The sequence below is a fragment of the Ipomoea nil genome, unplaced genomic scaffold (assembly GCF_001879475.1).
Source record: "Ipomoea nil cultivar Tokyo-kokei standard unplaced genomic scaffold, Asagao_1.1 scaffold0688, whole genome shotgun sequence".
Lineage (NCBI taxonomy): Eukaryota > Viridiplantae > Streptophyta > Magnoliopsida > Solanales > Convolvulaceae > Ipomoea > Ipomoea nil.
This window is the reverse complement of record NW_017617116.1, coordinates 5,010,913-5,038,824: the sequence shown is the minus strand read 5'-3', so window position 1 is coordinate 5,038,824 and position 27,912 is coordinate 5,010,913. Positions and strand designations below refer to the sequence as shown.

At 36.0% G+C, this 27,912-nt stretch overlaps 4 protein-coding genes across 7 annotated transcripts; 2 read left to right on the top strand and 2 right to left on the bottom strand.

Moving 5' to 3' along the window:
* The first annotated feature begins 1,625 nt into the window (after nucleotides 1–1,625).
* Nucleotides 1,626–7,663, top strand: LOC109175846 (ATP-citrate synthase beta chain protein 2). The gene is made up of 17 exons (XM_019325209.1): nucleotides 1,626–1,769; nucleotides 2,595–2,714; nucleotides 2,840–2,942; nucleotides 3,853–3,918; nucleotides 4,010–4,133; nucleotides 4,272–4,406; nucleotides 4,659–4,719; nucleotides 4,814–4,890; nucleotides 5,269–5,424; nucleotides 5,665–5,793; nucleotides 5,885–6,017; nucleotides 6,123–6,250; nucleotides 6,345–6,450; nucleotides 6,533–6,609; nucleotides 6,715–6,785; nucleotides 6,888–7,172; nucleotides 7,271–7,663. The coding sequence occupies exons 2-17, from the start codon at nucleotides 2,615–2,617 to the stop codon at nucleotides 7,344–7,346; spliced, it is 1,827 nt and encodes a 608-aa protein (XP_019180754.1). The 5' UTR covers nucleotides 1,626–1,769; nucleotides 2,595–2,614; the 3' UTR covers nucleotides 7,347–7,663.
* A 4,827-nt stretch (nucleotides 7,664–12,490) lies between these two features.
* LOC109175845 (phytochrome B-like) lies at nucleotides 12,491–17,574 on the top strand. Of its 3 annotated transcripts, none has more exons than XM_019325207.1 (4): nucleotides 12,492–14,790; nucleotides 15,035–15,842; nucleotides 16,323–16,644; nucleotides 16,676–16,776. In XM_019325207.1, exons 1-3 carry the CDS (start codon nucleotides 12,705–12,707, stop codon nucleotides 16,618–16,620), a joined length of 3,192 nt encoding a protein of 1,063 aa, XP_019180752.1. In that variant the 5' UTR covers nucleotides 12,492–12,704; the 3' UTR covers nucleotides 16,621–16,644; nucleotides 16,676–16,776. The 3 variants fall into 3 exon arrangements, with proteins under 3 accessions (XP_019180753.1, XP_019180752.1, XP_019180751.1); XM_019325206.1 differs by lacking the exon at nucleotides 16,676–16,776 and adding an exon at nucleotides 17,293–17,574 and having other exon boundaries at nucleotides 12,493–14,790; nucleotides 16,323–16,616; XM_019325208.1 differs by lacking the exon at nucleotides 16,676–16,776 and having other exon boundaries at nucleotides 12,491–14,790; nucleotides 15,035–15,873; nucleotides 16,323–16,411.
* Nucleotides 17,575–17,892: 318 nt separating this feature from the next.
* On the bottom strand, nucleotides 17,893–19,858 carry LOC109175847 (huntingtin-interacting protein K). 2 transcript variants are annotated; one of them, XM_019325210.1, is made up of 4 exons: nucleotides 19,669–19,842; nucleotides 19,506–19,561; nucleotides 18,492–18,558; nucleotides 17,893–18,251 (listed from the first exon to the last, which is right to left on the bottom strand). In XM_019325210.1, the coding sequence occupies exons 1-4, from the start codon at nucleotides 19,792–19,794 to the stop codon at nucleotides 18,159–18,161; spliced, it is 342 nt and encodes a 113-aa protein (XP_019180755.1). In that variant the 5' UTR covers nucleotides 19,795–19,842; the 3' UTR covers nucleotides 17,893–18,158. The 2 variants fall into 2 exon arrangements, with proteins under 2 accessions (XP_019180755.1, XP_019180756.1); XM_019325211.1 differs by having other exon boundaries at nucleotides 18,226–18,288; nucleotides 18,445–18,558; nucleotides 19,669–19,858.
* A 2,655-nt stretch (nucleotides 19,859–22,513) lies between these two features.
* On the bottom strand, nucleotides 22,514–26,421 carry LOC109175439 (probable pectinesterase 67). Its single transcript, XM_019324699.1, has 5 exons — nucleotides 26,156–26,421; nucleotides 24,286–24,427; nucleotides 23,120–23,329; nucleotides 22,770–23,017; nucleotides 22,514–22,679 (listed from the first exon to the last, which is right to left on the bottom strand). Exons 1-5 carry the CDS (start codon nucleotides 26,419–26,421, stop codon nucleotides 22,526–22,528), a joined length of 1,020 nt encoding a protein of 339 aa, XP_019180244.1. The 3' UTR covers nucleotides 22,514–22,525.
* Nucleotides 26,422–27,912: the final 1,491 nt, after the last annotated feature.

Here is a 27,912-nt window from a genome sequence, read left to right as displayed (position 1 = left end):
TAATCTTAGTCGACATAATACTTACCACTTATCTACAGTTAGTTTATGTAATTTCAAATAAAACTTAACTGATTAATTAATTCAAAATAAATCCATAAGCACAATATCTCAAAATTTCCTTATTTACTGATCTCCATGACAAAAATGATGAAAGGTTCGTTGCACCCTTAAATTTGATTTCAAACTTACTTATGGCTCATGCATTCTTATTTTCATTAACTTAATTTGAAGAATATTTTGAGATAATTACTATGGTGTTTGGTCCAAATTCATTGAATACTAATATCACATAATATTACATAATCAATATTTAATAGAATCATAATACATGCATTCCCTCATTAAAATTACACTTTAATAGTCCATTCATTAAACATATATGTTATTCTAATAATGTAACCTATTATTAACTCATATATGGTAGTAGGGTCAACAAACTTTTTATTAACTCATATGGTAGGGTTAGTAAATTTTAAAATAATATATATAACACTTTTTCATCTAGGAAATAATACTTTTTGTTTATTTATTATATTATTATTACTTTTGATCTCTTAATAGTGTCTTTTTTCGTCACTCAATAATTTTCGAAGAGGCTTTTTTTTTTTTTTTTTTTTTTTTTTTTTTTTTTTTTAATTCAAACATAATAAAACTCAGGAATGAAAAAAAAAAAAAAAAATCACTTCGTAGACATTTAATAGAATATTGTAAGTTGCAACAATGATATACTTGAAGGACAAAAAGTACTATTTTATTATAATTTAGATATGAACACTGTTGCATTCCCTTATAAATAAAACATTAGAGTAAATATTAGATGAGATAATGATGTTATGAATGAAAAATAACATTTTTATTTAATACATGAGATTTTAGTAATATCCTATAACACCATTTCAAGTTGTCTAATTCTGAAAAGAAAATTTTTTATTTAAAATTATTGTCTTCTTTATGTAAATTGAAAAAGTATAATTATACTCTTTGAATTACAAGAACATTTTATATGCGCTTTAAGTGGAGAAACATGCATATGAATATATATGCGTTCACTATTTAATACTCTGTATCAAATAATTATTATATCAAATAAAATATTTAGACAGATGCTAATATGATTTGTAATTAAGTACGTCATTTATTACTAGACTAGATACTTCTTTTGTATATCTGAATCACTTGAATGTCTAAAATGATATATATCTATATACACCTATATTCAATGTCTTTTAGTTATATCCATATATGTATATATATACTTCCTAGTTCCTATAAATCAATAAATCAATTTATCTAATAGAAGTAAATAGTAATTAAAAAAAAAAAAAAATGCGGCCATAGCCACCATAATATAAGGTACATTTCTCTAGCCACCGCAGCCAGCCGCCCGCCACATGCGGGCCCACTCCACTAGTCCGCTCTGGTAAAATTTCAACAGCTCTTAATAATATAATATAATATAAATAAAATAAAATAGAATAAAGAAAAAAAAAAAAGGAAAATGGAATCATCTGTGAACTAACTACCTTTGTGCCACGTGATCTCTTCTCCTTCTCTCTCTGGGCGACTAGGCAGCTACTCTGTCTTGTAAACTCTCTCTCTCTCTCTCTCTCTCTCTCTCTCTATATATATATATATATATGTATGTATTCTCCTCTATATATATATATATATGTCCCTCGGATTCATTGTGTCTCCACCGGTCTCTCTCACACACCTCGTCTGAGCTTACGAGGCGACTCCTTTGATCTCGCACAACCTACCAAGCTCAGGTACATTTGCATTTTCGTTCTGGATCCGCTGCGCTCTCCCTCAATTCTCGATTCGGATTCGAATTTGTGTCTGTTTGCTAGTCGCTACTCCAATTGTCTGTTTTCGGGTAAAATCATTTGGGTTCCCGGGGGTAAATATGCTTTGATTTGTTGCTTAGCGATGCTGTGAAGTGGATCTATTTAATAGGTGAAGTAGTTTTCGGGAGAGGTTAACACTTGCGTTCGTTTTGATTCGGGTTGTATTTGAAGATCTGAGGATTGTTAGTTGTTAATTGGGCTGCCCGTCATTTGCACTACTGGGTAGTTAATTGTTATTGTTTTCCTCTTTCTAGTCTTTTTTTCGCACTTCCAGTTGCTTTATTAGTGTTGTTAATTATTTGTGTCAATTACCATGGAGCATAGCGTACTTGATTTTTGGTGGAAATCCAAATCAATTTGTGATTTTAGGGAGTTAGCCAACTATTTGGAAGGAATTGCATTGAGATCTACTTCATGTATAGTTTGATTATACTTCTTCGTGGTGTCCATTTGTAAACAGTTGGTCATGATCTAGACGATCAAGACAAGTAGACAGCTATTTGCACTTTTTGCTTTTTAAGTGGTAGTCAGTAGCGGTATTGTTTCATTGTATGGCTAAAAGTCATGAAATGGAAGGCAGCCTTTTGATCTCAGAATCTTAATGATTTTGATCCTTACAAAGTTCACTGTTTTCTTTCCCAACAATAATTGGGTAGGAAAGATAATGGAGAACTTAGTGCAGTGAGCCTTCTTTATGGGGATTTGATGTATATGGAGGTTTTTGGCTAATACTGTATTTTTCAACAGTTGTGAATTGATTGGACACCATGGCAACTGGGCAACTTTTTTCCAAGACCACTCAAGCTTTGTTCTACAACTACAAGCAACTTCCCATCCAACGGATGCTTGATTTCGATTTCCTTTGTGGTGCGTATTTCGTATATATCTCGTACTTTGCTTCATTTCACTTTGTAGGGAATATATACTCAAACAATGTATCACATACTGTTAAACATTTTAATTAACTTTCACTTATTACACACCATTAACAGGGAGAGAAACACCTTCTGTTGCTGGAATTGTAAACCCTGGTTCAGAGGGATTCCAAAAGCTCTTCTTCGGTCAGGAGGAGATCGCAATCCCAGTGCATTCAGCGTGAGTTTTTTCATTCTCAACTTTTCCTGTTGTCTTATTTTCTTTTATTTGTTCAGATCCTGAAAGGACCTTGTCAGAATGCAAGTTCAATTGTCCCTTATCTTTGGGTTTTGGTAGTCTTACTAAATATTTACTGTCCTCATACAATGAAACTACTGAGGTGATACTAAAATTTCAATGTTAAATTAAAAGATATCTTAAACCTTAAAGAGCATTTATGAGTATAACTCTTGCTAAAAGATAATGGATTTACAACTTAGAGCTTTAAACACACACACATGACACGTGTACATTGTTGTTAAGGCGGATTTTCAAGGCGAGGTGTCACCGACTGCCTAGGCGACGACTTGGCGATGACTATATATATATATATATATATATATATATATATATATATATATATCATATATCATCTATCATCTATCATATATCAATTCATAATTTAGCATTTTAGCATATGAACATATTCTCAGATCTCAACAATAAGTACTAAATTATGCAATAATTTAGCATTTCCAGCATGAGTCTTTAGATTTAGCCTTTCTTTTAGGATCCGTTGATGGATCATAATTGGGGTTATTTTCACTCAGCCATAACCTGTCATAAAACAAAGTAAACAACCACTAAGGCGAGGCTGGGAGGGGGGAGTCAGTGTCTCAGGCTCTCCGCTATGTATTAGTAGGGTTTTTTTTTTTGGTAAGGCGAGCTCGTTAGGCGACCAGTCTCCACTGACTGGACGCCTTAACAACAATGCACGTGTAAATAGAATCAATAATGTGATTAGTGTACTTAAATTTGTAGCTTTGAACTACTTAAGATTGACACACTGCACTCATGCTCTGTACTAGAATTTCTCTTGCCACATAAACAGCTTCTAATTTTTGTATGCACTACTTTTTCTCATCTGCAGCATTGACGCCGCTTGTGCTGCTCACCCCACAGCTGATGTTTTCATTAACTTTGCATCATTTAGAAGGTTGATTCTTTTCCCTTCCATGCTCTTGTCTCCCCTTCAAATAATCTGGAATTATAGGATTTCTTATATCTCTTTCTTGAATGAATTGCAGTGCCGCTGCTTCCTCCATGGCTGCTCTCAAACAACCAACCATTAGAGTTGTGGCTATTATAGCTGAAGGTGTTCCAGAGTCGGACACCAAGCAATTGATTGCTTATGCAAAGGCAAACAACAAGGTAAAGTTATATCACGTTATCTCCTGTCAATAAGCCTTGAATTATAGCCAGGAAATATATCAAGGCTTATCTCACTCTCTTTTTCTGTTTAGTTTTTAGCAGTGTATGATTTTTAACCCATCTTAATTGCACTTTCAGGTTGTTGTTGGTCCAGCTACCGTTGGAGGAATTCAAGCTGGTGCTTTTAGAATTGGTGACACTGCTGGAACAATTGATAACATTATTCAATGCAAGCTATACAGACCTGGATCTGTTGGATTTGTCTCCAAATCAGTGAGTATTTCATAGAGGCTCCTCAATTTGATAATACTTTACGTGTATAATAATTTATCATCATCTTTGTGTGTGTATGATTTTCAATCTTAACTGACAATTCATATATGATTTACAGTTTCTTAAAAAAAGATTTTACTGTATGTTAAATCGGATAATGCTTCCCCAGATCTTTATAATACTTAATTGCCTCATTAAGTTGTATTTCTGATTGTTGTTCAAAAGAGTAATACTGTTTCTCTTAAAATGCAGGGTGGTATGTCTAATGAATTGTACAATACCATTGCCCGAGTGACAGATGGAATTTATGAAGGTGTGTCATTTTACTCTATTCATTATTTTTTCTGTGGGATTCCTTAATGCTGTTATGTAAAATAAACTTGAGAGTTTATTTCTCTTGTCTGCAGGTATTGCAATTGGAGGAGATGTGTTTCCTGGTTCAACATTGTCTGATCATGTTCTGCGATTTAACAATATTCCACAGGTAATTGCTTTTAATCAACTGTCCCCTTCTAAAGGGCCTGCTTCATGAGTTGTACTACTTTATTTCATATTTGGCAATGAACAGGGCAGTGCGCGTTGGTTTCTGTAGATAGATATGGGACTCTGGACTTGCTATGAATAATTGTTAATTTGTTAATATCATAAATCTCAAAAACATGAAGTCTACATTCCTAATTTCTTAAAACAATTAGGCCTGGGTTTGAAGGTTTCATTTCTGTAATCCTTTCAAATGTGAGTCTCAATGAGTAATGGAGAATTATGCATATTTTCTATGTTGTGACTCATTTTCTGGCATTTGAAAATTTAAGCTTTTTGCATACTTGTTCACTTTTTCTTGATTACTTTTGATACATTTTAGGTTAAAATGATGGTTGTTCTTGGGGAACTCGGTGGAAGGGATGAATACTCCTTAGTTGAAGCTCTCAAACAAGGAAAAATTAACAAGCCTGTGGTTGCTTGGGTCAGTGGAACTTGTGCAAGGCTCTTCAAGTCTGAAGTACAGTTTGGTCATGCGGTGAGCTACTGCCCCTTTTAAATAGTCATAAACATAAGAATAAGTCTTGTGTAAGATCGTCTAATGAGAAGTGTAATACTTTTTATGATTCACGTGAGACGGTCCCACATGAGATCTACTCTAAATATAAATGCTACTGAAACTCAGAGAGAAGGATAGATCATAGATGTATTGTTGTACAGCCATTTCTCCAATAATGCATGCCATATTGCTAACTTAGCTAGGTAATGTTTTTAATAGGGAGCAAAGAGTGGTGGTGAAATGGAGTCTGCCCAAGCAAAGAATCAAGCCCTTCAGGATGCTGGAGCTGTAGTTCCCACTTCATTTGAAGCTTTTGAAGGAGCAATCAAAGAAACATTTGAGAAATTGGTAAGTTCTTGAGTCCTCCCCATTTTCCTTGAAATGCTGGACTTCTCTTCCGGTAGTAGTTTTGATAACCACTTCCTGGTTTTTTGGGTAGGTTGAAGCCGGCAAGATTACTCCTGTAAAGGAAGTGACACCTCCGCAAATTCCAGAGGATCTTAGCACAGCAATTAAGAGCGGGAAAGTTCGTGCCCCTACTCATATTATCTCTACTATCTCTGATGATAGAGGTATGGTTTTGACTTGATTCTATTTTATATCAATGATTGATGATTTTGGAATTTGGTAACTTTGTAGAAGTGGAAGTACTGAACGTCTTTATCCTCAATTTACAGGTGAAGAGCCATGCTATGCTGGTGTTCCTATGTCCTCTATTGTTGAACAGGGATTAGGTGTAGGTGATGTCATTTCACTGTTGTGGTTCAAACGCAGCCTTCCTCGTTACTGCTCACGCTTTATTGAGGTATTTTCTTGCTTCTGTTGTGCTTATGTTACTCTTTCATCAGGTTATAAACTTGCTTTGCTTATGTTTTTTCGGTTGCCATTGACTTGACCAGATTTGCATCATGTTGTGTGCTGATCACGGTCCTTGTGTATCTGGTGCCCACAACACTATTGTAACTGCTAGGGCTGGAAAAGATCTAGTGTCCTGCCTTGTTTCTGGTATGTTATGGCATCTTGGTGGGCTCTTTCTGATTGTGGGGTTATGCAATCAACTAATTGACTAATGGGCGCTCTATTACAGGGTTGCTAACTATTGGTCCCCGATTTGGTGGGGCTATTGATGATGCTGCTCGGTACTTTAAGGATGCTTATGATAGGGTGAGTGTCAAATCAAGCACTGCCAAGTAGATGAAGAGGAGTTTGGAATTCATCTCCTTTACCCTTCAAAATTCTCATAACTCACCACTGTGCTCATGTTTGTAGGGTCTTTCACCTTATGAATTTGTGGAAAGCATGAAGAAGAAGGGCATTCGAGTGCCAGGAATTGGTCACAGGTACAAAGATATTTCCAATTGTAACCCTTGCTTGCTTTGGTATGCAATTAAATCCGTGTCTTATATCTTTATCGTACTGATTTTTTATCTCTTCTGTTATAGGATAAAGAGAGGTGACAACAGAGATAAGAGAGTGGAACTACTGCAACGTTATGCCCGTGAAAATTTCCCTTCTGTGAAGTACATGGAATACGCAGTTCAGGTTGAAACTTACACCCTCTCAAAGGCAAACAACCTAGTCCTCAACGTTGATGGGGCCATTGGATCACTATTCTTGGATCTCCTAGCTGGCAGCGGAATGTTTACTAAGCCCGAAATTGATGAAATTGTTGGGATTGGTTACCTGAATGGGCTCTTTGTCCTGGCCCGTTCCATTGGTCTCATCGGGTGAGTTCATCAAAACTTTAACTATCACACAACAAAATTCATGTTAAAAATTCCCAACTATTGAATACTTAACTAATCTCACCCTTCTTTAATCTCAGGCACACATTCGACCAGAAGAGATTGAAGCAACCTCTATACCGCCACCCATGGGAAGACGTTCTCTACACCAAGTGAAGCGCCCTCATCCCGGTACAAGAACAATATTCATTCCAAAAATTTGGTTAGCCATCTGTTGTGTCAAGTATTTCCGGTGTTAGACCAGTGTCTATAGTTGTAATAGCTGCTGCATGCTTTGCTTTTCACTATTTCCTTTCGGATTTTGTAAACTCCTCTCGCAAAAAGAGAACTCTCCGTTTTCGTTTATTATGATCATCATCATCAGTTTTCCATTCTGAAATTGTTCCTGAGGTTCCATATTCAGGAAAGAAATAACACTTCCCCATTATTGTCCCACGAATCAAAGAATGTAGCTGAGTTCCGTGTTCTATTCATGATTTTTGTCTTTTGTTCTTGTGCAATGATATACATTCATGGAATATGATCCTATGATATATGCCTATATTCATGGAATATGTTGTTTTGGTAAAAGCACATAGTGTTTTATGTACCATTTTGAAGATAATAGTATTCCGTACTAAATTATTTGCTCTAGTATAGTGTGTTCAGTTGGGAAAAGTGACTATCTTTTTCACTAATTAGAATAAGTTTCGAGATATTAGGTGCAAAAGAGTCGACCTGAGTTCAAACTTGGGCCTACCCAAGTTTGAACTCACTATATAAGATTTAAGTTCGATTAACTCGAAATGAGTTCCTCTCTCTCTATATATATATATATATATATATATATATATGTGTGTGTGTGTGTCTGTGTGTGTGTGTGCACGCATTCTATCTTTTAATTAAAAGTTTAAATTGATAATTAAAGTGCACATTAGGTGACGCAAAGATATATGTATGTGTTTCATCTCAATTAAAAGTTTAAACACTCATAATTTTTTGTGTGAGGTTGACTCAAATACAAAATTAAAAGATGTGCTATACTACTATGTCTTAACTAAAAATCTAAACTAGTAGTGTGTGTGTGTGTGTGTGTGTGTGTGTGTGTGTATATATATATATATATATATATATATATATATATATATATAGTAATAATCAAATGAAATCACATATTCCAGTGTGTCTCTGTAAATGCACACAAATTATTACACAAATGTACACAGATTAGGTTGTGTACAATTCACCTAGCATGAATGCACACAATCTCTACCATGTGGGCATTCGTGTAGTAACTTGTGTGCATTTACGAAAAGTCTCATGAAGCTCACAGGAATAGGTGGATGCACTTGAACATTAGTATATATATATATATATATATATATATATATATATATATATATATATATATATATATATACTCACAGGAATAGGTGGATGCACTTGAACATTAGTGTATATATATATATATATATATATATATATATATATATATATATGCGCTAAAGGTGAGATTGATTTTTATTTCTCTCATAAAGACTTGTTCTTATTTGATCCAATACCATATATAATAAGTTGAGGAGTAGTAGAAAAGTTTTAAACTCAAATTTAGTAATTTGATTACTAAATAAGTCAATTCAAACTCATATTGAGTTTGAATTTGACTAAACGAACTAAGTTTTGACCGAATGGCTTGATTGGTTTCACTCTTAGTACATACTCTTGGATTATAATTAATATATTTTACAGTTTCATAAGGTAATTTTTTGAAAAAAAAAAAAGGGAATGAATGAATAAAAATTTAAAGAAAATTAGAGAATTGAAGTAAAAGTAAATCTAGAGATGAAGAAGGAATTGTGAAGGGGCAGGCAGGGTAGGTGTAAAACCTGATTGGACGGGCGGGCAGGGAATAATAGTACAATGTGATAACGGGGTGATGGTTGAAGGAAGAAATGAGAAATGGGAAATGGGAAATGGGGAATGGGGGGGGGTCCAATTAGGGTATGCACTTCACGTGGGAGATAACTTGACCTGACCTCACTTGCCCCCCACCATTTTGGATTAAGATCAGATAAGCAATACATCATTTTCCTATCTTATGCTAAACATCATGACCTATGTACGAGGTTGCTTTTCATCTCATATCTATGCTCGAATAATTCCATGTGCAAAATCTGGATTCATTACATCTTGCAATCTTACTCTTACTTGGATGTATTATATTTTGTAGGGAAAACAAAACCAAATACACTAATGAACATCGTGTTACGTTTGTGCGACTAATTAGAATTTGACTTTGTTAGAGCACATTTTGTTTATATTTTATAAGTAAATTTACAATTTTTTGGTGATATAACTGCCTCCGTCTTTCCGCCTTCCTTTTCGTCACAGGGCAATGGATCAGAGGAGGTAGCTTCCTTCTCCAGATTATTGATCAGGATTTGACTCATAGAGTTTGACTCTTACTTAAGAGCTAGCCTCGTTTGCATTTTTTATAGGTAAGTTTATAATTTTTCTAGTAATGTGACCACCTCCCCCTCCAAGCCCTTCATTTTCGTTTTATGGCAAGCTGATACCAGATGAATGTAGAAGTCTAGTGATTGTATTGATCAATCAAGTAACGATAAAGAGATTACAGATATACAACATAAACCAGGACTATGTGGTCCAGTGGTACCCGGGTTGGACTTCCATTAGGAAGGTTGTGAGTTCAAGCTTCAATGGAGGCGTTATTAGCTCTTTCTGTTTCAGTAGATTGAGAAAGTATATGAACAGATACTACAATGTAATAGAGATGGACAAGCCCTCATAAGGAGGCAACTTCCTTTTTTACCATTATTGTAAACACTAATCCAAAATCAACTCGTAGAGTTCAAGTAAATGCTTTACCCTAACATGTCTGATTTTGGATAAGCTTAGGATTGAAGATATTTTTTCATTAAACCGTATAATAGGATAAAGACACATCAATTTTATCCATGAAATGATAATATAGTACATCAAAGTGTATATATCATTTCAATCATCTAATAAGTCAGAATTAAAAATTCTGATTTTCTTGTCAAGGTTATTTGATATTTAACCTTTTAATAAATTAATTGTATGTGACATCTTAACATTATGTATACGGGACAATTACACTTAAAATTAAATGATTATTGTTATATATGCAACTCAATAAATTGAATACATACATACTATATCATACTTAAACAATAATGCCTCTAGTCATGATAGAAATATGAGTTAATACCATCTAGGAATCTGCTCCTCCGAGCAGAGTGATTTTGCCACGTTTAGTCCTAAATTTTTAAATTGACAACTTGTAGTTATTCAATTTTCAAATTAATATCATCAGTGGTCCAAATTAACAACTCATGATCCTTCAACTTTCAAAATTTAACCACTCATAAAAAGATACTAAATTCAAACATGTGACCTAAATTCACAATTATGTCGCTTGATCATAAAGTCAAAAAAATTCTATGTATTTTCATATGACATTATATGGTATTAATTCAATATGGACCATCACCATCACTATTTAATATCTTCCGTCTTCACGCAACTTGGGGATCTGTGACATACAAAAGTTCTCTCAAACACCTCATTTGAAATGGGACATCATATCGGGCCCCACCCCAACTGTGGACTAAATTGTAACTGCGGGCCCACACAGCCCCCAACCACCCCCCCCCCCCAACAAAATGTATGGTTTTCATATGCTCTGATGTACTCATGTACAAATCTCATTGTGAAGCACCAATAATGCAACCAAATTCATATTATTTGATGTGATTTCAACTATATATAAATATCAGTGTTGCAAAAATCGCGTCTAGACGCGTCTAAGCGCTAAGCGGTCGGTCTCCTAAACGTTTTAGGCGCCTTAGGTGGTCCCCAAACGCCTAGAGGACGTCTAGCGATTTTTTCAACATTGATAAATATATAATTTAAATTAAATGAGTTTGACAATAATTTGCGACGCACATATGATTTACTCAATCAATGTATATTTTCAGATAGTAACGACAAAATTCTCTCGTCATCTAAAAAATATTAGAATATATATAAACATTTGAAAGTATCAAGCTTTTAAAAAAATTACTCTAAATTTGTTAAAATTCAATACATGTATTAATTATTACATCCCGAGAGTCATTGTAATATAAAGGACTATGGACCAAGAAAGGGTGAATGAATGATTTGAACATGATTATTGTACTTAGATAGTCACGACTTCATAGAAAGAGGTTTATTCAATGCATACCATAAAAAAGAAAAATATGATAATAATGAGAGTAATTGTTTCATATTTTGACTAATAAAAGTTAAAACATCTATATTTTAATAATAATAAAGATTCAAAAATGTCAAAATTTTGAAAACATTATGAACTCTTAGTTAAAATTTAATATAATTATGAATATCGCGAGTTACCAATAAGAATATTAAAAAATTTGTCAACACTTTATTGATCGAGTTCATTGTACAAGATTTTCTTATTTTGACTTATTTATCTTGTATAATTTGTAGACTATTACACATAAATTGAATTACTTCATACACACCATCAAATAATGATTTTGAATTTTCCTCATCACAGAAAAAATTAATAAATATAAAAAATGTATTTGTTTTAAAACAAAACAAACTTTCATTAATATAAGGCATCGAAGCTAATTGCTTCAAACAAGGAGTTGTAAGGAATGGAGACCCATTCCGTAAAATCTGGCTTAGAAATAGTGTTCATAGTTAAGATATGAGACGCTAAATTCGCTGACCGTTTAACATACAAAAAGTAAATATAATTGAAAATTTTTGTTAGTTCTCTAATATTCTGCATAATTAAGTTGAAGGAAGTATATTGATAGTGCGACTTAATTCTCTTGTGTGATTTACATGCCATACACAATTACACATCCTCAGATAGTGATGATCAGTTGTGTTCCCGGGACTTAAAGAGTTAAAGGTAAGACCAGAAGCGACAGTGAAGATTAAGATCTGACCGCATTTGTAAAGGCTCTAAGAATGGGTCCAGTGAAGTTAGAATTAATCTAAAAAGGTACAAAGCTATATCTAACCACATTAAATAATACTTGCTTGGTATAAGATCTCATAAGCTCTTTAAATATATATATATATATATATATATATATATATATATATATATATATATATATATATATATATATATATATATTTGAGAAAAAGTTCCCATTAATAAAGAAGGAATAAAAGTCAAAGGAAGAAAAAAAAAAATTTTAAACAAAAGAAACAAAGAAAACGTAGGACAAAACGAACTCACTCTGAGAAGAAATTATTAAAGAGACCGAAGGTCGAAGATCCACGATCCACGCCATACAAAATACTCTCTAAAGCTACTCTTCTTCCTCTTCTTCAAAACAGAGATGGATTTCTCCTTCTTCTCCATCAGAGCTTTGAACCTAAGTTCTCCATGGATTATTTGAAAGAAGTTACTTAGAGAAATAGTAATCCGCGGCGGAGTGAACAAGGAAGGAATTCCGGTGGAGTATGGCGGGGTCAGGGACAGGGAGTAGTAGTAAGAGAATTGAACACCAGAGTTCTTCAACTCAAGTCCCCCAATCTTCAGGTACGAGTAACTCTAATAATCGCTATTCTGTAAGCAAGGCCGTAGCGCAGTACACTGAGGATGCTAGGCTACACGCCGTGTTTGAGCGCGCCTGCGGGTCGGGGAAGTCGTTTGATTACTCTGAATCTGTGAAGGGCGCAACTCATTTTGTACCGGAGCAGCAAATCGCTGCGTACCTGTCCAACATTCAGAGGGGCGGTCACATACAGCCTTTTGGGTGTATGATTGCCGTGGAGGAGCCCAGTTTTCGCGTGATTGCGTATAGCGAGAATGCACGCGAAGTGCTTGGTTTAATGCCCCAGTCAGTTCCCAGTCTCGATCGCCCGGATATCCTGGCGATTGGGGTGGATGTGAGGACACTTTTCAGACCTTCGAGCTCGGTGTTGCTCCAACGGGCGTTTGGAGCGCAGGAGATCACGTTGCTGAACCCTATTTGGGTTCACTCCAAGAATTCCGGTAAGCCTTTTTACGCGATTTTACATAAGATTGATGTTGGCATTGTGATTGACTTGGAGCCTGCTAGGAGTGAGGACCCTGCCCTGTCCATAGCCGGGGCTGTGCAGTCACAGAAGCTCGCCGTGAGGGCCATTTCGCGCTTGCAGTCGCTTCCTGGTGGGAATATTAAGCATCTTTGTGATGTTGTGGTTGAGTGTGTGAGAGAGTTAACCGGGTATGATCGAGTTATGGTGTATAAGTTTCATGAGGATGAGCATGGGGAGGTTTTGTCTGAAAGCAAAAGACCAGATTTAGAGCCTTATATTGGGCTGCACTATCCAGCTAGTGATATTCCTCAAGCCTCCAGGTTTTTGTTTAAACAAAACAGGGTTAGGATGATTGTTGATTGCCATGCCTCTCCGGTACGTGTTATTCAGGATGAATCACTAAAGCAGCCATTGTGTTTAGTTGGTTCGACTCTACGGGCTCCTCATGGTTGCCATGCCCAGTACATGGCCAATATGGGCTCCATTGCCTCGTTAACTCTGGCAGTTATTGTAAATGGGAACGAAGATGAAGGTGTTGGAGGGAGGAATTCGATGAGGCTATGGGGGTTGGTTGTAGGCCATCACACTTCGGCTAGGAGTATTGCATTCCCCCTTCGTTATGCCTGTGAGTTTCTTATGCAGGCCTTTGGGCTCCAATTGAATATGGAATTGCAATTGGCATCACAATTGGCAGAAAAACATGTGTTAAGGACACAAACACTGTTGTGTGACATGCTTCTAAGGGACTCCGCCACTGGGATTGTTACCCAGAGCCCTAGTATAAGGGATCTTGTGAAATGTGATGGGGCTGCATTGTACTATAAGGGCAAATACTATCCTTTAGGCGTGACACCTACTGAAGACCAGATAAAGGATATAGCTGAGTGGTTATTGACTTACCATGGAGACTCGACAGGTTTGAGCACTGATAGTTTGGCTGATGCAGGGTACTCTGGTGCAGCTTCACTTGGTGATGCAGTTCGTGGGATGGCTGTTGCCTATATAACATCAAAAGATTTTTTGTTCTGGTTTCGGTCCCACACTGCAAAAGAGATTAAATGGGGTGGTGCTAAGCATCGTCCACAGGATAAAGATGATGGACAAAGGATGCACCCTCGATCTTCATTCAAGGCATTTTTAGAAGTAGTTAAGAGACGTAGTTTGCCATGGGAGAACGCCGAAATGGATGCAATTCACTCTTTGCAGCTTATTCTACGCGATTCTTTTAAGGATGCTGAGGCAAGCAATTCTAAGGCTGTTGTGCATGCTCCGCCAGGAGAATTGGAATTGCAAGGAATGGATGAGCTGAGCTCTGTTGCCAGAGAAATGGTTAGATTGATAGAAACTGCAACCACTCCGATATTTGCTGTAGATGCTGAAGGAAACATAAATGGATGGAATGCGAAAGTTGCTGAGTTGGTGGGGTTGCCAGTTGAAGAAGCAATGGGAAAGTCATTAGTTCATGATCTTGTTCATATGGAATCACAAGAAACCACTGAGAAGCTTTTGTTTAATGCTTTAAGAGGTTATCTCTTTCTTTCTATGTTTAATTTATTTTGCTATACCGTATCATATAATCCTTATGCAGCTTCTTTGGACCCCATTGATTCTAAAACTAACTTTATTTTTCACCACATTTCACCCATTGGTTCTTTAATTTGAGTTTTTGCTGAACTTTAAAGTGATGTTGAAGCATGTTTGTCTTATCATTGTGGCTAAATTTTCGGAGTGTTCATAGAATTGGCTAATCGTATGGCTAAATATTGCAGGTTATGAAGATAGGAATGTAGAGATCAAGTTGAAAACATTTGGCACTATGCAACATACAAAAGCCATTTTTGTGGTGGTCAATGCTTGCTCTAGCAAAGACTGTACAAATAAAATTATTGGTGTATGTTTTGTTGGTCAAGATGTGACGGAACAGAAAGTTGTAATGGACAAATTTATTCACATACAAAGTGATTACAAGGCAATTGTACATAGCCCCAATCCTCTGATCCCTCCCATATTTGCTTCAGATGAGAACGCTTGTTGCTGTGAGTGGAACACCGCCATGGAAAAGCTTACTGGGTGGAGCAAAGGGGAAATGATGGGGAAGATGTTAATTGGTGAGCTTTTTGGAGGAGTCTGTCGACTCAAGGGTCCAGATGCTATGATGAAATTCATGATCACATTGCATCATGCGATTGGAGGCAAAGATACAGACAAGTTTCCCTTCTACTTTCTTGACCGAAATGGAAAATACGTGCAAACCCTCTTGACCGCAAATAAGAGAGTGAATATGGATGGTCAGATTATCGGAGCCTTCTGTTTCTTGCAGATAGCAAGTCCTGAATTGCTGCAAGCCATCAAAGTCCAGAGGCAACAAGAAAACAAGTGGCTCACTAAGTCAAAAGTGATGGCATATATCTGCCAGGAAATTAAGAATCCACTGAATGGTATACGCTTTACAAGTTCTTTATTAGAGGCAACAAATTTGACAGAACATCAAAAGCAGTTTCTGGAGACTAGTGCCGCTTGTCAGAAGCAGATGTCGAAGATTTTAAGGGATGCTGGTCTGGAAAACATTGAAGATGGGTAAATTTCTCTTTATTGATTATGCTTGCTAGTAAGTGCGTTTAAATAAAAACGCTTTAAATTTATGACCTAACTTCTGATATATCGAGAACTTGTGGGTACATCATTTTTTTTTTTTTTGGGTGACGAGGGAAACCCGCAGCCACTACCCGAGGGTGTGCACGGGGTAAACCCCGCCTTGTGACCCTAACCGGCAAAGGATCATAGGGAGGTAAACCAGTCTAGGTTGCCCATAGCTGACCGGCTCAAACCAAGACGGCTAGGATTTGAACTCGTGACCTTGCGGTTACAAGTTTTTATCTTTAGCCAGCTTGGCTAGGGTTACCCCACTTGTGGGTACATCTTAGATGGTGGAGATGGTGTGTTTGGCGTGCGCGGTTGGGGGGGGGGGGGGTGGGGGTGCTACTGTATCTGTAAAATATCTGGAGTAAAGAGGTACTTTATTTCTACAAGATTGACTAACGTTTAGTGTTTTAACAGTTCACTGGAGCTAGAGAAAGAAGAATTTCATTTTGGGAGTGTTATAGACGCTGTTGTCAGCCAAGTAATGCTATTGCTGAGAGAAAGAGGTCTGCAATTTATGCTGGATATTCCAGAGGAAATGAAGACGCTGAAAGTGTATGGTGATCAAGCAAGAATTCAACAGGTGCTGGCAGATTTTTTGCTGAAAGTGGTACATCATGCGCCAGCTCCAAAAGGATGGGTAAAAATCCATGTTCGGCCTAGTTTGAGGCAAAGTTCTGATGGAATAACCATAGCGCACGTTGAATTCAGGTGAGGTTGACTGTTAACATTGGCTCCTTCCTTTTTGTTGAGTTTTTTTTTTTGAATGCTCCTTTTTGTTGAGTTTAACTGTCATATTGTTGGAGTGAACTACATCTACTGCCATCACTTGTCTCCTTCCTTTAGGGAATACTGTACATACTTAAGTCATGACAATAGGAGAGCAAATAAATGATATAAGTGTGGTCGTGGAATGTTATTTCTTGTTAAAATTTCTTCCAACAAATCTTGATATATCTATGTATCTGCATACATAGCACAAGGAAACTTTGGTAAGGAATCTAGACATAGAACTTATCGAGTGTAGCTTACAGGTGTACACGAATTAGTTAGATTAAGAAGGCAAAAAGAAGTAGAAATCTAGTGGATGAGAAGGTTACTAGACTTACTTCCAGTGGCAGTTTCCTTGTGGGCTAGAGTGGGTTTATGCTCATATACTCTGGTATTTGGTAAAGCCGTAAAGTAACTAGTTAACAAAGTTATGGATCACATTTCTTGTTTTTCGTTTGGATCGTAAGTTACAATTACGTTTCTTTTACGAGCTATGAAGTCGGTTTCAGTCAAAAAAATTCTGCAATAAAAACTGAAAGAGTTTGATTTCAGCAATTGGGACTACTTTCCCCTTTGTGGTTCAACTAGTCACCTGTTTTAATTTTTCTTGAAAAAGGTTTGTCTGCCCAGGTGAAGGTCTTCCTTCAGCGCTGGTCCAGGACGTGTTCCACAACAGTGAATGGGAAACTCGGGAAGGATTAGGGCTGAGTATGTGCAGGAAAATACTGACACTCATGAATGGAGAAGTGCGATATGTAAGAGAAGCAGAAAGGTGTTATTTCCAAATTATCCTCAAGCTGTCAGTGCCCACAAGAGGCTCAAAAAGCAGTTGATAGGATAGTAGCGGCAGTATCCTTAGGAGTAGAGTTTTGGAACAAAGGTTCTTCTCGCACCAAGGTGAGTTAGAGACTTAAGAGTTAGCTGGCTGGCATTCCGTCGTTCTAATGTTGCTAAGTCAAGCTGTTTCAGAAATGTGTTCATCTGTAACAACTGTGTAACTGTAGAGGAAATTTTCCCCACTTTCGTTTCTTCTGTAGACTCAACTTTGTACAGTTTATGATCCCCTCTGCACTTCCTGCAGATTGGACTTTTTTCCCATGGTCTACCGAGCAAAAATAAATAAAATAAGGTAATAAGATAACTTTTTTTTTTTTTTTTTTGTTGTTGTCTAAGTTAAACTAGCAGTTTGGACACATTATAAAAGTTGATACAGATATGGCTAAATGCTGTGTATCATAAGCAGAAATCAGGATAGTTGATAGTTTAAGCACAATGATTCCTCATAAGCAATTTGAAAGGAAACATTGCAAAAAAGAAGTTCCAAATAAATGAAATCTTTCAAACGTTTGTACACTGTTACAGGAAAAAAAAAAAAAAAACTCTGGCAGGGGCAGGGGCAAGCTATGTTCCGATTAGTATTATTGCCAAGAAACAAGCAATGGCATTTCAAGATACCAACCGGAAATCCCCAAACATGTCTTTTCAGAAGGTATTTGTATTGAGCAAGTGCCTGATTGCAGCAACAGCATCACCTTTGTGCTCTCGTAGTGTCCGTTCAGCAACCTTTTTGTCTACCTGTCACCGCAGTTTAAACAGCGTTATGCTAGGGCATTTGCCGGAAGAATAGTTTTATTTATTTTTGAATACTACTGACTCTATTACAATGCAGTATCTGTTCATAACTACTTTCTCAACCTATTGAAGCACAAAGAGCCAATATCGCCTCCACTGAGGCTTGATCCCACAACCTCCCTTATAAGGGAGCAATTTGCCGGAAGAATAGTTTGGATGTGTATAAACTATAAACCAACTGACCTCAAGTTCATTTGCAATTATATCAACATCAGCAGCATTTATCTTAACAGCAGCCAGCTCCTTCTCCCTGAAACGGAAACAACTTGCTGATGTATACACTTTATAAATTAATATAAATGCATATTAAATTAATTTTGGTTTAACAGTAAAGTGAATTACTTTTATAAAATTTAAACCATCTTTTTACCCAATGAGTATCTAATTGTTAACTATGTTACTGCCATATACTATTTAGTTTTTACTTCATTAGAGAAGGTGAATTTTGAAATTGCACCCACTCATCCAACTGACCTAAGCCAATCAACCATATATCACATTTAGATTAGAAGGGTGCATTGGATGGTAGATGTAGAGTACCCTGGCTAAACCTGACCCATGGCCATTATAATCTCACTATACTAAAATAGGCACTTGAAAACCTTGCCAAAAACATGAAGTATGGACTAAAGAAAAGGAAAATTCAACAGCATTGCTATTATCAATCTAATTTATCATATTCTTATAAAGGAAACTTAATCTCCACCTTCGAGAGTTTAACCTGAGTTTCAAGTAAATTTCAATCAGAAAGCAGTTTGTTATATCTTACAAGCACGCAAAGCCCTAAAAGCCATTCAAAACCATAAGTTCAAGTAAAGATGTTAAATAACCTTTTATTAATCATCCCACTGCTTAAAATAGTTGAAACATTCACAATTCTTTTACTTAGCCAATGACATGAAGTTATATGTCAATCCAAATCATCATAATCCATGAATTCCTCTAAGCTAAACCTTCTTCCGATTACATACTCTGATACTCATCACCAATTTTAATGCATTCTCTTCCAAAATTCTTATTTTTATTTTATTCTACTCTCCCATTAAAAAAGGTACAGCACGATATCTAGTGAAACAAAGGTAATGAATTCAACAACAAAACAGAAAACAGCTCCAAACATTAAAGATAAAACCTCAAATTTTCAACTCCCAAGTCTCAAAGTGCTAAGCATATGCTTTACATGAATATTCTACATACCTCATTCTCATAGCTTGAATATCAGCTTCCCTCGATGCAGCAATTGAGGCCATAGCCTGCATTTTTGTTTTAAAAAATCAAATCTAAAATTCACAAACAAATATCATCCAAAAAACCCTTAAATATATGTATTATTATAGTATATGAGCATAAATATGGATACCGTTTGAACACGCGAGGAGTCCAGCTGACGATCTTCGACATGATCGGTGAGCTTGTCGAAGGCTTTGCTCTGCTGCTGCAAGTCTTTGGAGTCGACTATCTCTATACCTTCGTCTCCGGCCTCCATTTTTGCTCTCTTCTGCTGCTCTGCTCAATGTCGTCCGTAGTGTTCACGCATCAGCGTAAACGGAGCCCTAGATATATAGCTTGGGCCTGTTACTAATTGTTGGGCTGTGCTAAAGGAGATTTACCCGTTAATGGGCTATACTTGTTAGGCCTAACTGGGTAGGTTTATAAATGGCAAATTATGCTATGAACCGTGTCCACCATGCTGTACATTCATAATTTTTATACTGTAGATTTATAATTTCTAAACTGTAGATTTATAAAATTTATAATGTAGATTCATAATTTCTATACTGCACAATCATAATTTCTGTACTGTAGATTCATAATTTCTGTAATGTAGATTCATAATTTCTAAACTATATAATTATCAAATTATGAACACATAGTTATCAAATTATGAATCTACAGTACAGAAATTATGAATGTGCAGTATAGCAATTATGAATTTACATTATAAATTTTAGGAATAAGGGTCAAATAGGCCATCGAACTGCACACGATAAAACAATTAGGCCATTGAATTTAAAAAACCAACAATTAGGTCCCTAAACTAATCAATTTCAAACAATTCTTTCAATTTGAAAGTTTCCAACAGGTCAACAGGTCATCTCCCAAATTAATTATTTTTTTAAAAAAAATAAATTTTAAAAATTAATTATTTATAAATTAAATATAAATATTAAAAAAAAAAAAAAAAAAACTGGAATCTTGTCTCCGGCTGGAACCAGTTTTTTTTTTTTTTTTTTTTTAATTTAAATAATTAATTTTTAAAATTTAAATTTTAAAAAATAATTAATTTGGAAGGATGACCTGTTGACCTGTTGGAAACCTTCAAATTGGAAGAATTGTTTGAAATTGATTAGTTTAGGGACCCAATTGTTTGTTTTTTAAGTTCAGTGGTCTAATTGTTTTATTGTGTGCAGTTCGATGGCCTATTTGACCCTTATTCCTAAATTTTATAAATCTACAGTATAGAAATTATGAATCTACAGTAACAAAATTATGATTGTGGAGTATAGAAATTATGAATCTACATTATAAATTTTAGAACAAATTGCACTTTTGGTCCTGTGAGTAGTATGGTACTGGCAATTTGAGTACGTGACTTTCAAAAATCCCAATTTAAACCTTTAACTATGCAAAAATTGGCAGATTTGGTCCTCCGGGCCAAATTGCCGGCCAATTTTGGCCGGAAAAACATAAAGTGGTTCGAATTTATTTGTGTTGAGGGCAAAATCGTCATTTCACTCCCTTCTTCTTCATTCTCCCTCTCTTCTTCTTCTTCTTTCTTCTTCTTCTTCTTTCTTTCTTCTTTCCTCGTCCTCGCACCACCTCTGCTCCTCCTCCACCCTCTTCACGGCCTCCCCCAACCACCCGCCGCCGCCGTCCTCGTCCAAGCCGATTTTCATGGCGCCAAGCTGCTGCTCGATCCGCTTGAACGAATTGTCCAACCGATCGAACCTCTGCTCCGTGTCGATCCTCACGTGATGGACGTCGGCCATCACGTGCGCCGGCATGATCCCCTGCACGATTGGCATTGTTCGGAAGCCAACATTGGAACTGCATGGCGTCCTGAAAGTTATCGGAGAAGGAATCTCCGGCGTCGTCCAATTTCAGCGACTCGCCCAGCTCCGCCATTCCCTCAAAGAAATCGTCCTCCTCCTCCGGGGCGTTTTCGTCCATTGCCATGTTCGACACTCCAAATTCATCGTAAAAAACACCGCCCTTCTCATCACGGCTGCTTTCTTGCTTCTCCGGCGGCGAGCTAGTGCTGGGCTTGTTCGTTTCACTCCCCGACGTGGTTGTTTGATGGCTCGTCCCCTTCCGGCGCGTGCTTGCGGCGAGGGAGTTCCGGTGCGTCGGCGGTGGGTGGTTGGGGGAGGCCGTGAAGAGGGTGGAGGAGGAGCAGAGGTGGTGCGAGGACGAGGAAAGAAGAAAGAAAGAAGAAGAAGAAGAAGAAAGAAGAAGAAGAAGAGAGGGAGAATGAAGAAGAAGGGAGTGAAATGATGATTTTGCCCTCAACACAAATAAATTCGAACCACTTTATGTTTTTCCGGTCAAAATTGGCCGGCAATTTGGCCCGGAGGACCAAATCTGCCAATTTTTGCATAGTTAAAAGTTTAAATTGGGATTTTTGAAAGTCACGTACTCAAATTGCCAGTACCATACTACTCACAGGACCAAAAGTGCAATTTGTTCTAAATTTTATGAATCTACAGTTTAGAAATTATAAATCTACAGTATAAAAATTATGAATGTACAGCGTGTCCACCATGCACATAATGGACATGAATCGAAGACATAACGCTCCTTTATAAATCAAATATTCATGGGCCACTACTCACTAGGTGTAAGTGTATATATCTCTCTCTCTATTATCAATACACAGCGGTGTAGACTATATTATCAAAAAATATATACATTCAGTATACAAATAATGTACTTTTAATATATTAAAATTTTACATTGTATTCAAAAAAATATTTATTAATCATAAAAATACAAATTCAAACATAGTTCCTATGTTCAATGAGCAACTGGAGGCATCATATACAAGAACTACCAATGCACTTCACAGTTTACAATAACTCTTCTATTTCATAAAATCTATTTCTTAATTCTGTATCTTCTTTTTTAAAGATTAAATTCCTAACTTTAAAGGTCTCCATACCTAGGCCCGACAGAGCATTCTCTATCTTATATATATAGAGGTTGGAGGTGAGCTAAACTTATAGCCACGCCGGAAGCCACTCGGAGCCTTGAATGAAGCCGATAGATAGGAAAGCCGCCGCTTCTTCTTCACTCAGTTGCTTCGACCAATGGGCCCGATCTTTTGTGGCTGAACCCGGTCCATGACACTTGTACTCCGCATGGTGCAAATGTCTACCCCAATAGATGAATAATAGTCGTGAGACCAAAAATAGAAATAATTCTATAGATATTGATGAATTTTTATTTTATTTTTTGACTTACTTTGTATGGCCTGTATGGCTCCAATTAGTCCAACCCTTGGAAATGACAGTCCTGGACAAATATGTATTTGCAAAAACCACCGTGGAGTAAGCCCCTTTAGCTCTCCCCAAGTACACATCTCCAACCCCATAAACCTTCCCATTCAAAAACACAAACCCACTCTTCTCTTTTGCACTATCTCTATGTTGTGCTGTCACACAGCTATGAACCTCTGCTCTCTTGTCTCCAACCACAAATATCTCACACCCCTAAAACCCAAACAGAAGAAGAAAAAGGCAGTTAATTAAGCAGTGCCATATAATATGCATGGTAATATATATGCTTTAATGGTGAAAGTTGAGTGAACTGACATGAAACATGGATAGTCCTCGGTCAAAAATGGAGTCGGTGGAGCCCTGAATGTAGCAGTGATTGTAGTAGTGTCTGCCTTTGTAGTCAAAGAGAGTGTTGCGTGAGCTTAAGAATCCACAGCTGTAGAACCCTGCCTTGTCTGCTGCTACCACTGCTGCCACTGATGATTGGTTGTGTGAGGGTTGACCCATCCCTTGGGGAGCACCATTCTACCTCATACATAACCCAAATGTGAAATATAGTTAGATCACCAAATTCCTGGTATTGATAATATCTAACTCGCAAATTACACATGAGAAAGCTTTGTGTTACATGTGTTCGATCAAGGCGTTACAAGCATCAAACTTATAACCTACTTCGACTCACTCAGACACCTCTGCCTCTCGGGACATATTGATAATATTTTTTGTTTCAAAATGGAAAATATAAGGTGCAATGTCAGTCAAGTTAATCAGGTTGTACTTAGTTTAGTAACCACAAAGTTTCAAGTTTGATTCTCACTGGAGCGCGCGGCCTATTGGCTTTTTTCTGATGAGCTGGTCAACTAGACTGGTTTACCTTGTGGTCATTTGCCTACTAGGGGCCACAAGACCAGATCCTAAGTTCGATTCCTGTGGGAGCGGTCTATTTGACCTTCTTGGTTTGAGCCAGTCAGCTAGCTAGGCTAGTTTACAACCTTGTGGTCCTTTGCCAGCTAGAACCAGACATGCAGGATTCTAAGTTCGATTGAGCCAAATCAGCTATACTGGTTTATCTCCTTATAGTCATTTGTGTCCTTTGCCATTAGGATTACAAAAGAGTGAGAATATAATTTGGGGTAATGAGATCGAGTAGAAACTAAACCTTGAAGCTAATGCCATAGGCAATGAAGTGAGGAGCTTCAGCCCTGAAAGTGGCAGAGCTATAGGCAGGGCCGGATTTTAGGCTGTGCAAGCTGGGCTACCGCACAGGGCCCCCAGTTTTAGAGGGGCCCCAAATTTTAGAGGTCCAATATTTAATATTTACTGAGCTAGTTTAGATATAAAAATTAAAAGTTTTCAATTAAACTTAAAAGGTTCTATGAAGAGATGATAGCAATGTGTATTTATTGTATTTTTACTGGGAGGTTAAAGGTTCGAAACTTGCATATTAAAAATTATGATTTTGGAGGGCCTCAGTTATTTACCAGAACAGGGCCCCAAAAACCTAAAATCCGGCCCTGGCTATAGGCGTCAGCTGAAGTGTGAGACCACGCAATCACTGTCTTCCCTCTTCCACTACCTCTCATGAATATGTACGGCTTGTTGCCTGGTATATGCACCTGTTCTCTGCATATATACATATATATATTCTTCACTTATTCAATCACATATATATATTTACACTAAGCTACTACATATTAGAAATTCATCATAATCAGTTGTCAAAGTTTTTATAATTTAGCTTTATAAGTTTTAATATGTTCTTTCAATAAATGGTAACCAATATGATACTCTATATAAATAACTAGCATTTTGTATGCATGCATGATGTATGTGCAAAAATATGTCCAATATTAAAATATTAATATATAAAAATAATTAAAAATTCCAAGCATACTAATTTGACAGAATTAAATTTTTGTCAAATTGCAAAATATATTTACAAATGTTAATTAATTTGGTTAATAATCGAACCGAGTTAACCAACCTAAATTAACCAAATTTGCAAAATGTCTTAGCAGTTACCCATACCAAACTTCCTATTTCCAAATTAACCAAACTAAAATTTTCAAAATCTTTAAAATTTGTAAATCAAAAAGTTCCAATTCATAGTTACACACCACAAATAGTCATTTCATCATTAATTTTATAAATGGAAAAAAAAAAGTAAATTAAAAGATAGTATAATAGGTTGATTTAAAATTTATTAAAAAATTAAAAGTGCGGACACACACATACATACAAATTTTAAAAAATTATTAACCAAATCTAAATATTTTGATAAAAAACGGTTAATTGAAATTTGTCAATTCGGTTGATTAACCGATTTTACACCCAATTATGCACCTTCTGGAATATATTACATCAGTTATTTATTATAAACATAGAAATATATACACACAAATTTATTTAATTTAATTTGTTGATTGATGAAGGAGTTAATGATGATTAAAGGACCGATAATTTAGATAGGTCGGTGTTTGACTATCTTAATTAAGTGCCGCCGGCGAGTACCGGCAGCTGGGAGCAGGTTGGGGTTAGGGAGGAGGGCGGCGGAGTTGGTGTCGCTCCTTGTACCGCTCAGTCAAAATTGGAGATGTGATAGTCACATGCTCAGCTCATTCTCACTCCACAGTACATATATATATATATATATTGCATGGGTAGCTCAACTGGTCATAGAGGTGAAATTTTGGAAGAATGACCAGGATCGAGTCTTACCAGCGGCAGTGTGAGAGCAACCTCTCAAAGTGAGGGAGATTCCTTGTGTGCAGTGAACACCGGTCTAACCTTTATGGTTCATGTTCAGTTGAGTCACCAGGGGGCTTTAGGGTTGGGGTTCAGCCTTTTGGAGATATATTGCAAAAATATAATCTGCAATTACACCTTGAAAAACAACGTAATAACAGTCACATGTTGTTGCATCCAACAGTACAGTTGTAAATGGTTTAGTTGGACAGCTTTAAGGCTGCCACTATTGTTGCTCCAAATCTTGTCTGCATGCATCATATGAATTCACTGATTTTCTGGAAATTAAACCATTTGTCTCCAGCTATTAAAAAAAAAAAACTCATACCCACCTAAATTTGCATGGTAATTAATAAAATATTCTAAAAAAAATTAATTTTAAGTTATTTATAACTAACTGGCTCAAACCAATAAAATCAATGAACAATTTGAAACCCACATGGACAACTCAATTGGTCATATAGCCGTATAAATAGAACCAGACTTTTAATTAATTTTTTTTTGAGAATGACTTTTAATTAATTAGTTAAGAAAAATTGAACACTTTTTCATTTGACAATAAATTTTCAATCCGGGAAGAAAACTTTTAAGAGGGGAGTTAATTACCTGTAAACGCCTTTTTTGACATGTATGATTACCCAATTGGAATTCCCTCGAGGAACAAAATCAATTGCTGCTTGAACAGATTGAAAATCCCCATCTCCATTTGGATCAACTACAAGAATGACATTATTATTGGTTCCAATTTTCTTAGTTAAAAGTGGGGAGTCAATGACACTTTTGGCTTGGAATCCATGAAGAAAATAGGGGGTGATAATGAGAGAGACAAAGATTAACAAGTATTGCAAAGGAGATAATAAAGTGTTCATCATGATTTTTTGGAGATCAAAGGTGAAAGGTGGATCATAGACTTTTCTGCATTTTGTTTATGAGTGGATTAAATATAGTTTTAGCAGAGGCATATTGAAGGAGTTAATGGATGTGATTATTGTTTGGAGCGTAAATTGTGTTTTGCTACAATGGTGCTTCAATATAGCCATTGCTCTTTCTTTTTGCATTGGATGGATGGCTATCAAACTAGCAGGTCATGGTGACTTGGTTTAATTTTTATCGGAAGTAATTATTTGATCATATTTTAATTGATATTAAGAAAAATATGTAACGGGTATTCACTAAATTTTATATGAAAAAAAGGGATTCCAATAAAAATGATAATTTGATAAAACCAACATACCAAACATTGAGAAGGAATCAAAGATCAAGGACGGATCATAGTTGTCCACTTGCCTGTCAATAGTTGAGTATTTTTAATAAAAAAAAAATGTGGACTTAATTTTATAATTATTGTAAATTTTCGAGCTAAGTTTACAATATTTATAAAAAGTGATCATTCATTAATTTTCTCTTTGTTTTTCATCAGCAACCCTCAACCATCGATATGCCAAATAGATGAATCAGATTAGTAATTATTTTTTACATAGGAGCATGTCACATGGATGATTCGGTTGATTTCAGATGGAGAAGAGAACATGTGTTTAGGTTTAGGGTATTTGTTTTTCGTAATGTGAGATTAGAATCATTAATACTTGAAATAAATACTTGTAGCGTTCAAAAATTACTAATAAATTAATAACCTTCAATTACAACTCATGTTAGAAACACATGTAATTTTTTCATTCAAAATAATGGTAATTGTAAGATGACTAAATTTAATCTGTCACCTTAGTGACTAATTAGACATACTATTGTAGCACCATATTACTCAAGGATGAAATTAAACTTATTTTATAACCCATGATCACACTGTTATTTTTCCTAAAATAAACCGTGGAACAAACAATTCATGTATATGAATACTCCTTATGATTTTACTTCTCAGGTATAGTTCCACAATTATTACAAAAGGGTGAAATTTACGTAATGCACACCATCAAATAATAGCTCTATGATCTTGAGGTTACCTCGCAAACTATACTATGATTTTTATTTTTAATTTAGATCTAAAATGACAATTATTTTGCGAGTTTAGTTAGGTTGTATGAAAATTAAGAGTGCAGCTTTGACCTATCAACAATACATTCATACTACACGATTTGCTAGCTGCTAACTATACCCTGCCCCACTTTCCAACTTTAGCCTTTAGGCGTTGAAAAGTGTCTCACTTCAATAAATTCCAACACTCAATCTTATTATATCATATCAAAACTCTCACCCACATTGTTGCACTCGTGACTAATTATGATATGCAGACATAGTAGGAAATTTAAAAGTTTGCAATAGAATTCTCCAAAAAAAAAAAAAAAAAAAAAAAAAATTGATGATCACAAGTGACGTTAGAACGAGTGTTAGAAGACATCTAGGAC

Coding starts and splice junctions, on each gene's coding strand:
- LOC109175847 (XM_019325210.1), bottom strand. CDS start 19,794: ATGGAGGCCGGAGACGAAGGTATAGAGATAGTCGACTCCAAAGACTTG. Junction 19,562..19,668: donor ACTCCTCGCGTGTTCAAACG/GTATCCATATTT, acceptor ACAAAAATGCAG/GCTATGGCCTCAATTGCTGC. Junction 18,252..18,491: donor TAATTGCAAATGAACTTGAG/GTCAGTTGGTTT, acceptor CTGCGGTGACAG/GTAGACAAAAAGGTTGCTGA.
- LOC109175845 (XM_019325206.1), top strand. CDS start 12,705: ATGGCGGGGTCAGGGACAGGGAGTAGTAGTAAGAGAATTGAACACCAG. Junction 14,791..15,034: donor TTTGTTTAATGCTTTAAGAG/GTTATCTCTTTC, acceptor TAAATATTGCAG/GTTATGAAGATAGGAATGTA. Junction 16,617..17,292: donor ATAGCGCACGTTGAATTCAG/GTGAGGTTGACT, acceptor TTCTTGAAAAAG/GTTTGTCTGCCCAGGTGAAG.
- LOC109175846 (XM_019325209.1), top strand. CDS start 2,615: ATGGCAACTGGGCAACTTTTTTCCAAGACCACTCAAGCTTTGTTCTAC. Junction 2,715..2,839: donor TGATTTCGATTTCCTTTGTG/GTGCGTATTTCG, acceptor CACCATTAACAG/GGAGAGAAACACCTTCTGTT. Junction 4,407..4,658: donor TTGGATTTGTCTCCAAATCA/GTGAGTATTTCA, acceptor CTTAAAATGCAG/GGTGGTATGTCTAATGAATT.
- LOC109175439 (XM_019324699.1), bottom strand. CDS start 26,421: ATGATGAACACTTTATTATCTCCTTTGCAATACTTGTTAATCTTTGTC. Junction 23,018..23,119: donor GAGGACTATCCATGTTTCAT/GTCAGTTCACTC, acceptor TTTGGGTTTTAG/GGGTGTGAGATATTTGTGGT. Junction 22,680..22,769: donor AGCCATACAGGCCATACAAA/GTAAGTCAAAAA, acceptor CTATTGGGGTAG/ACATTTGCACCATGCGGAGT.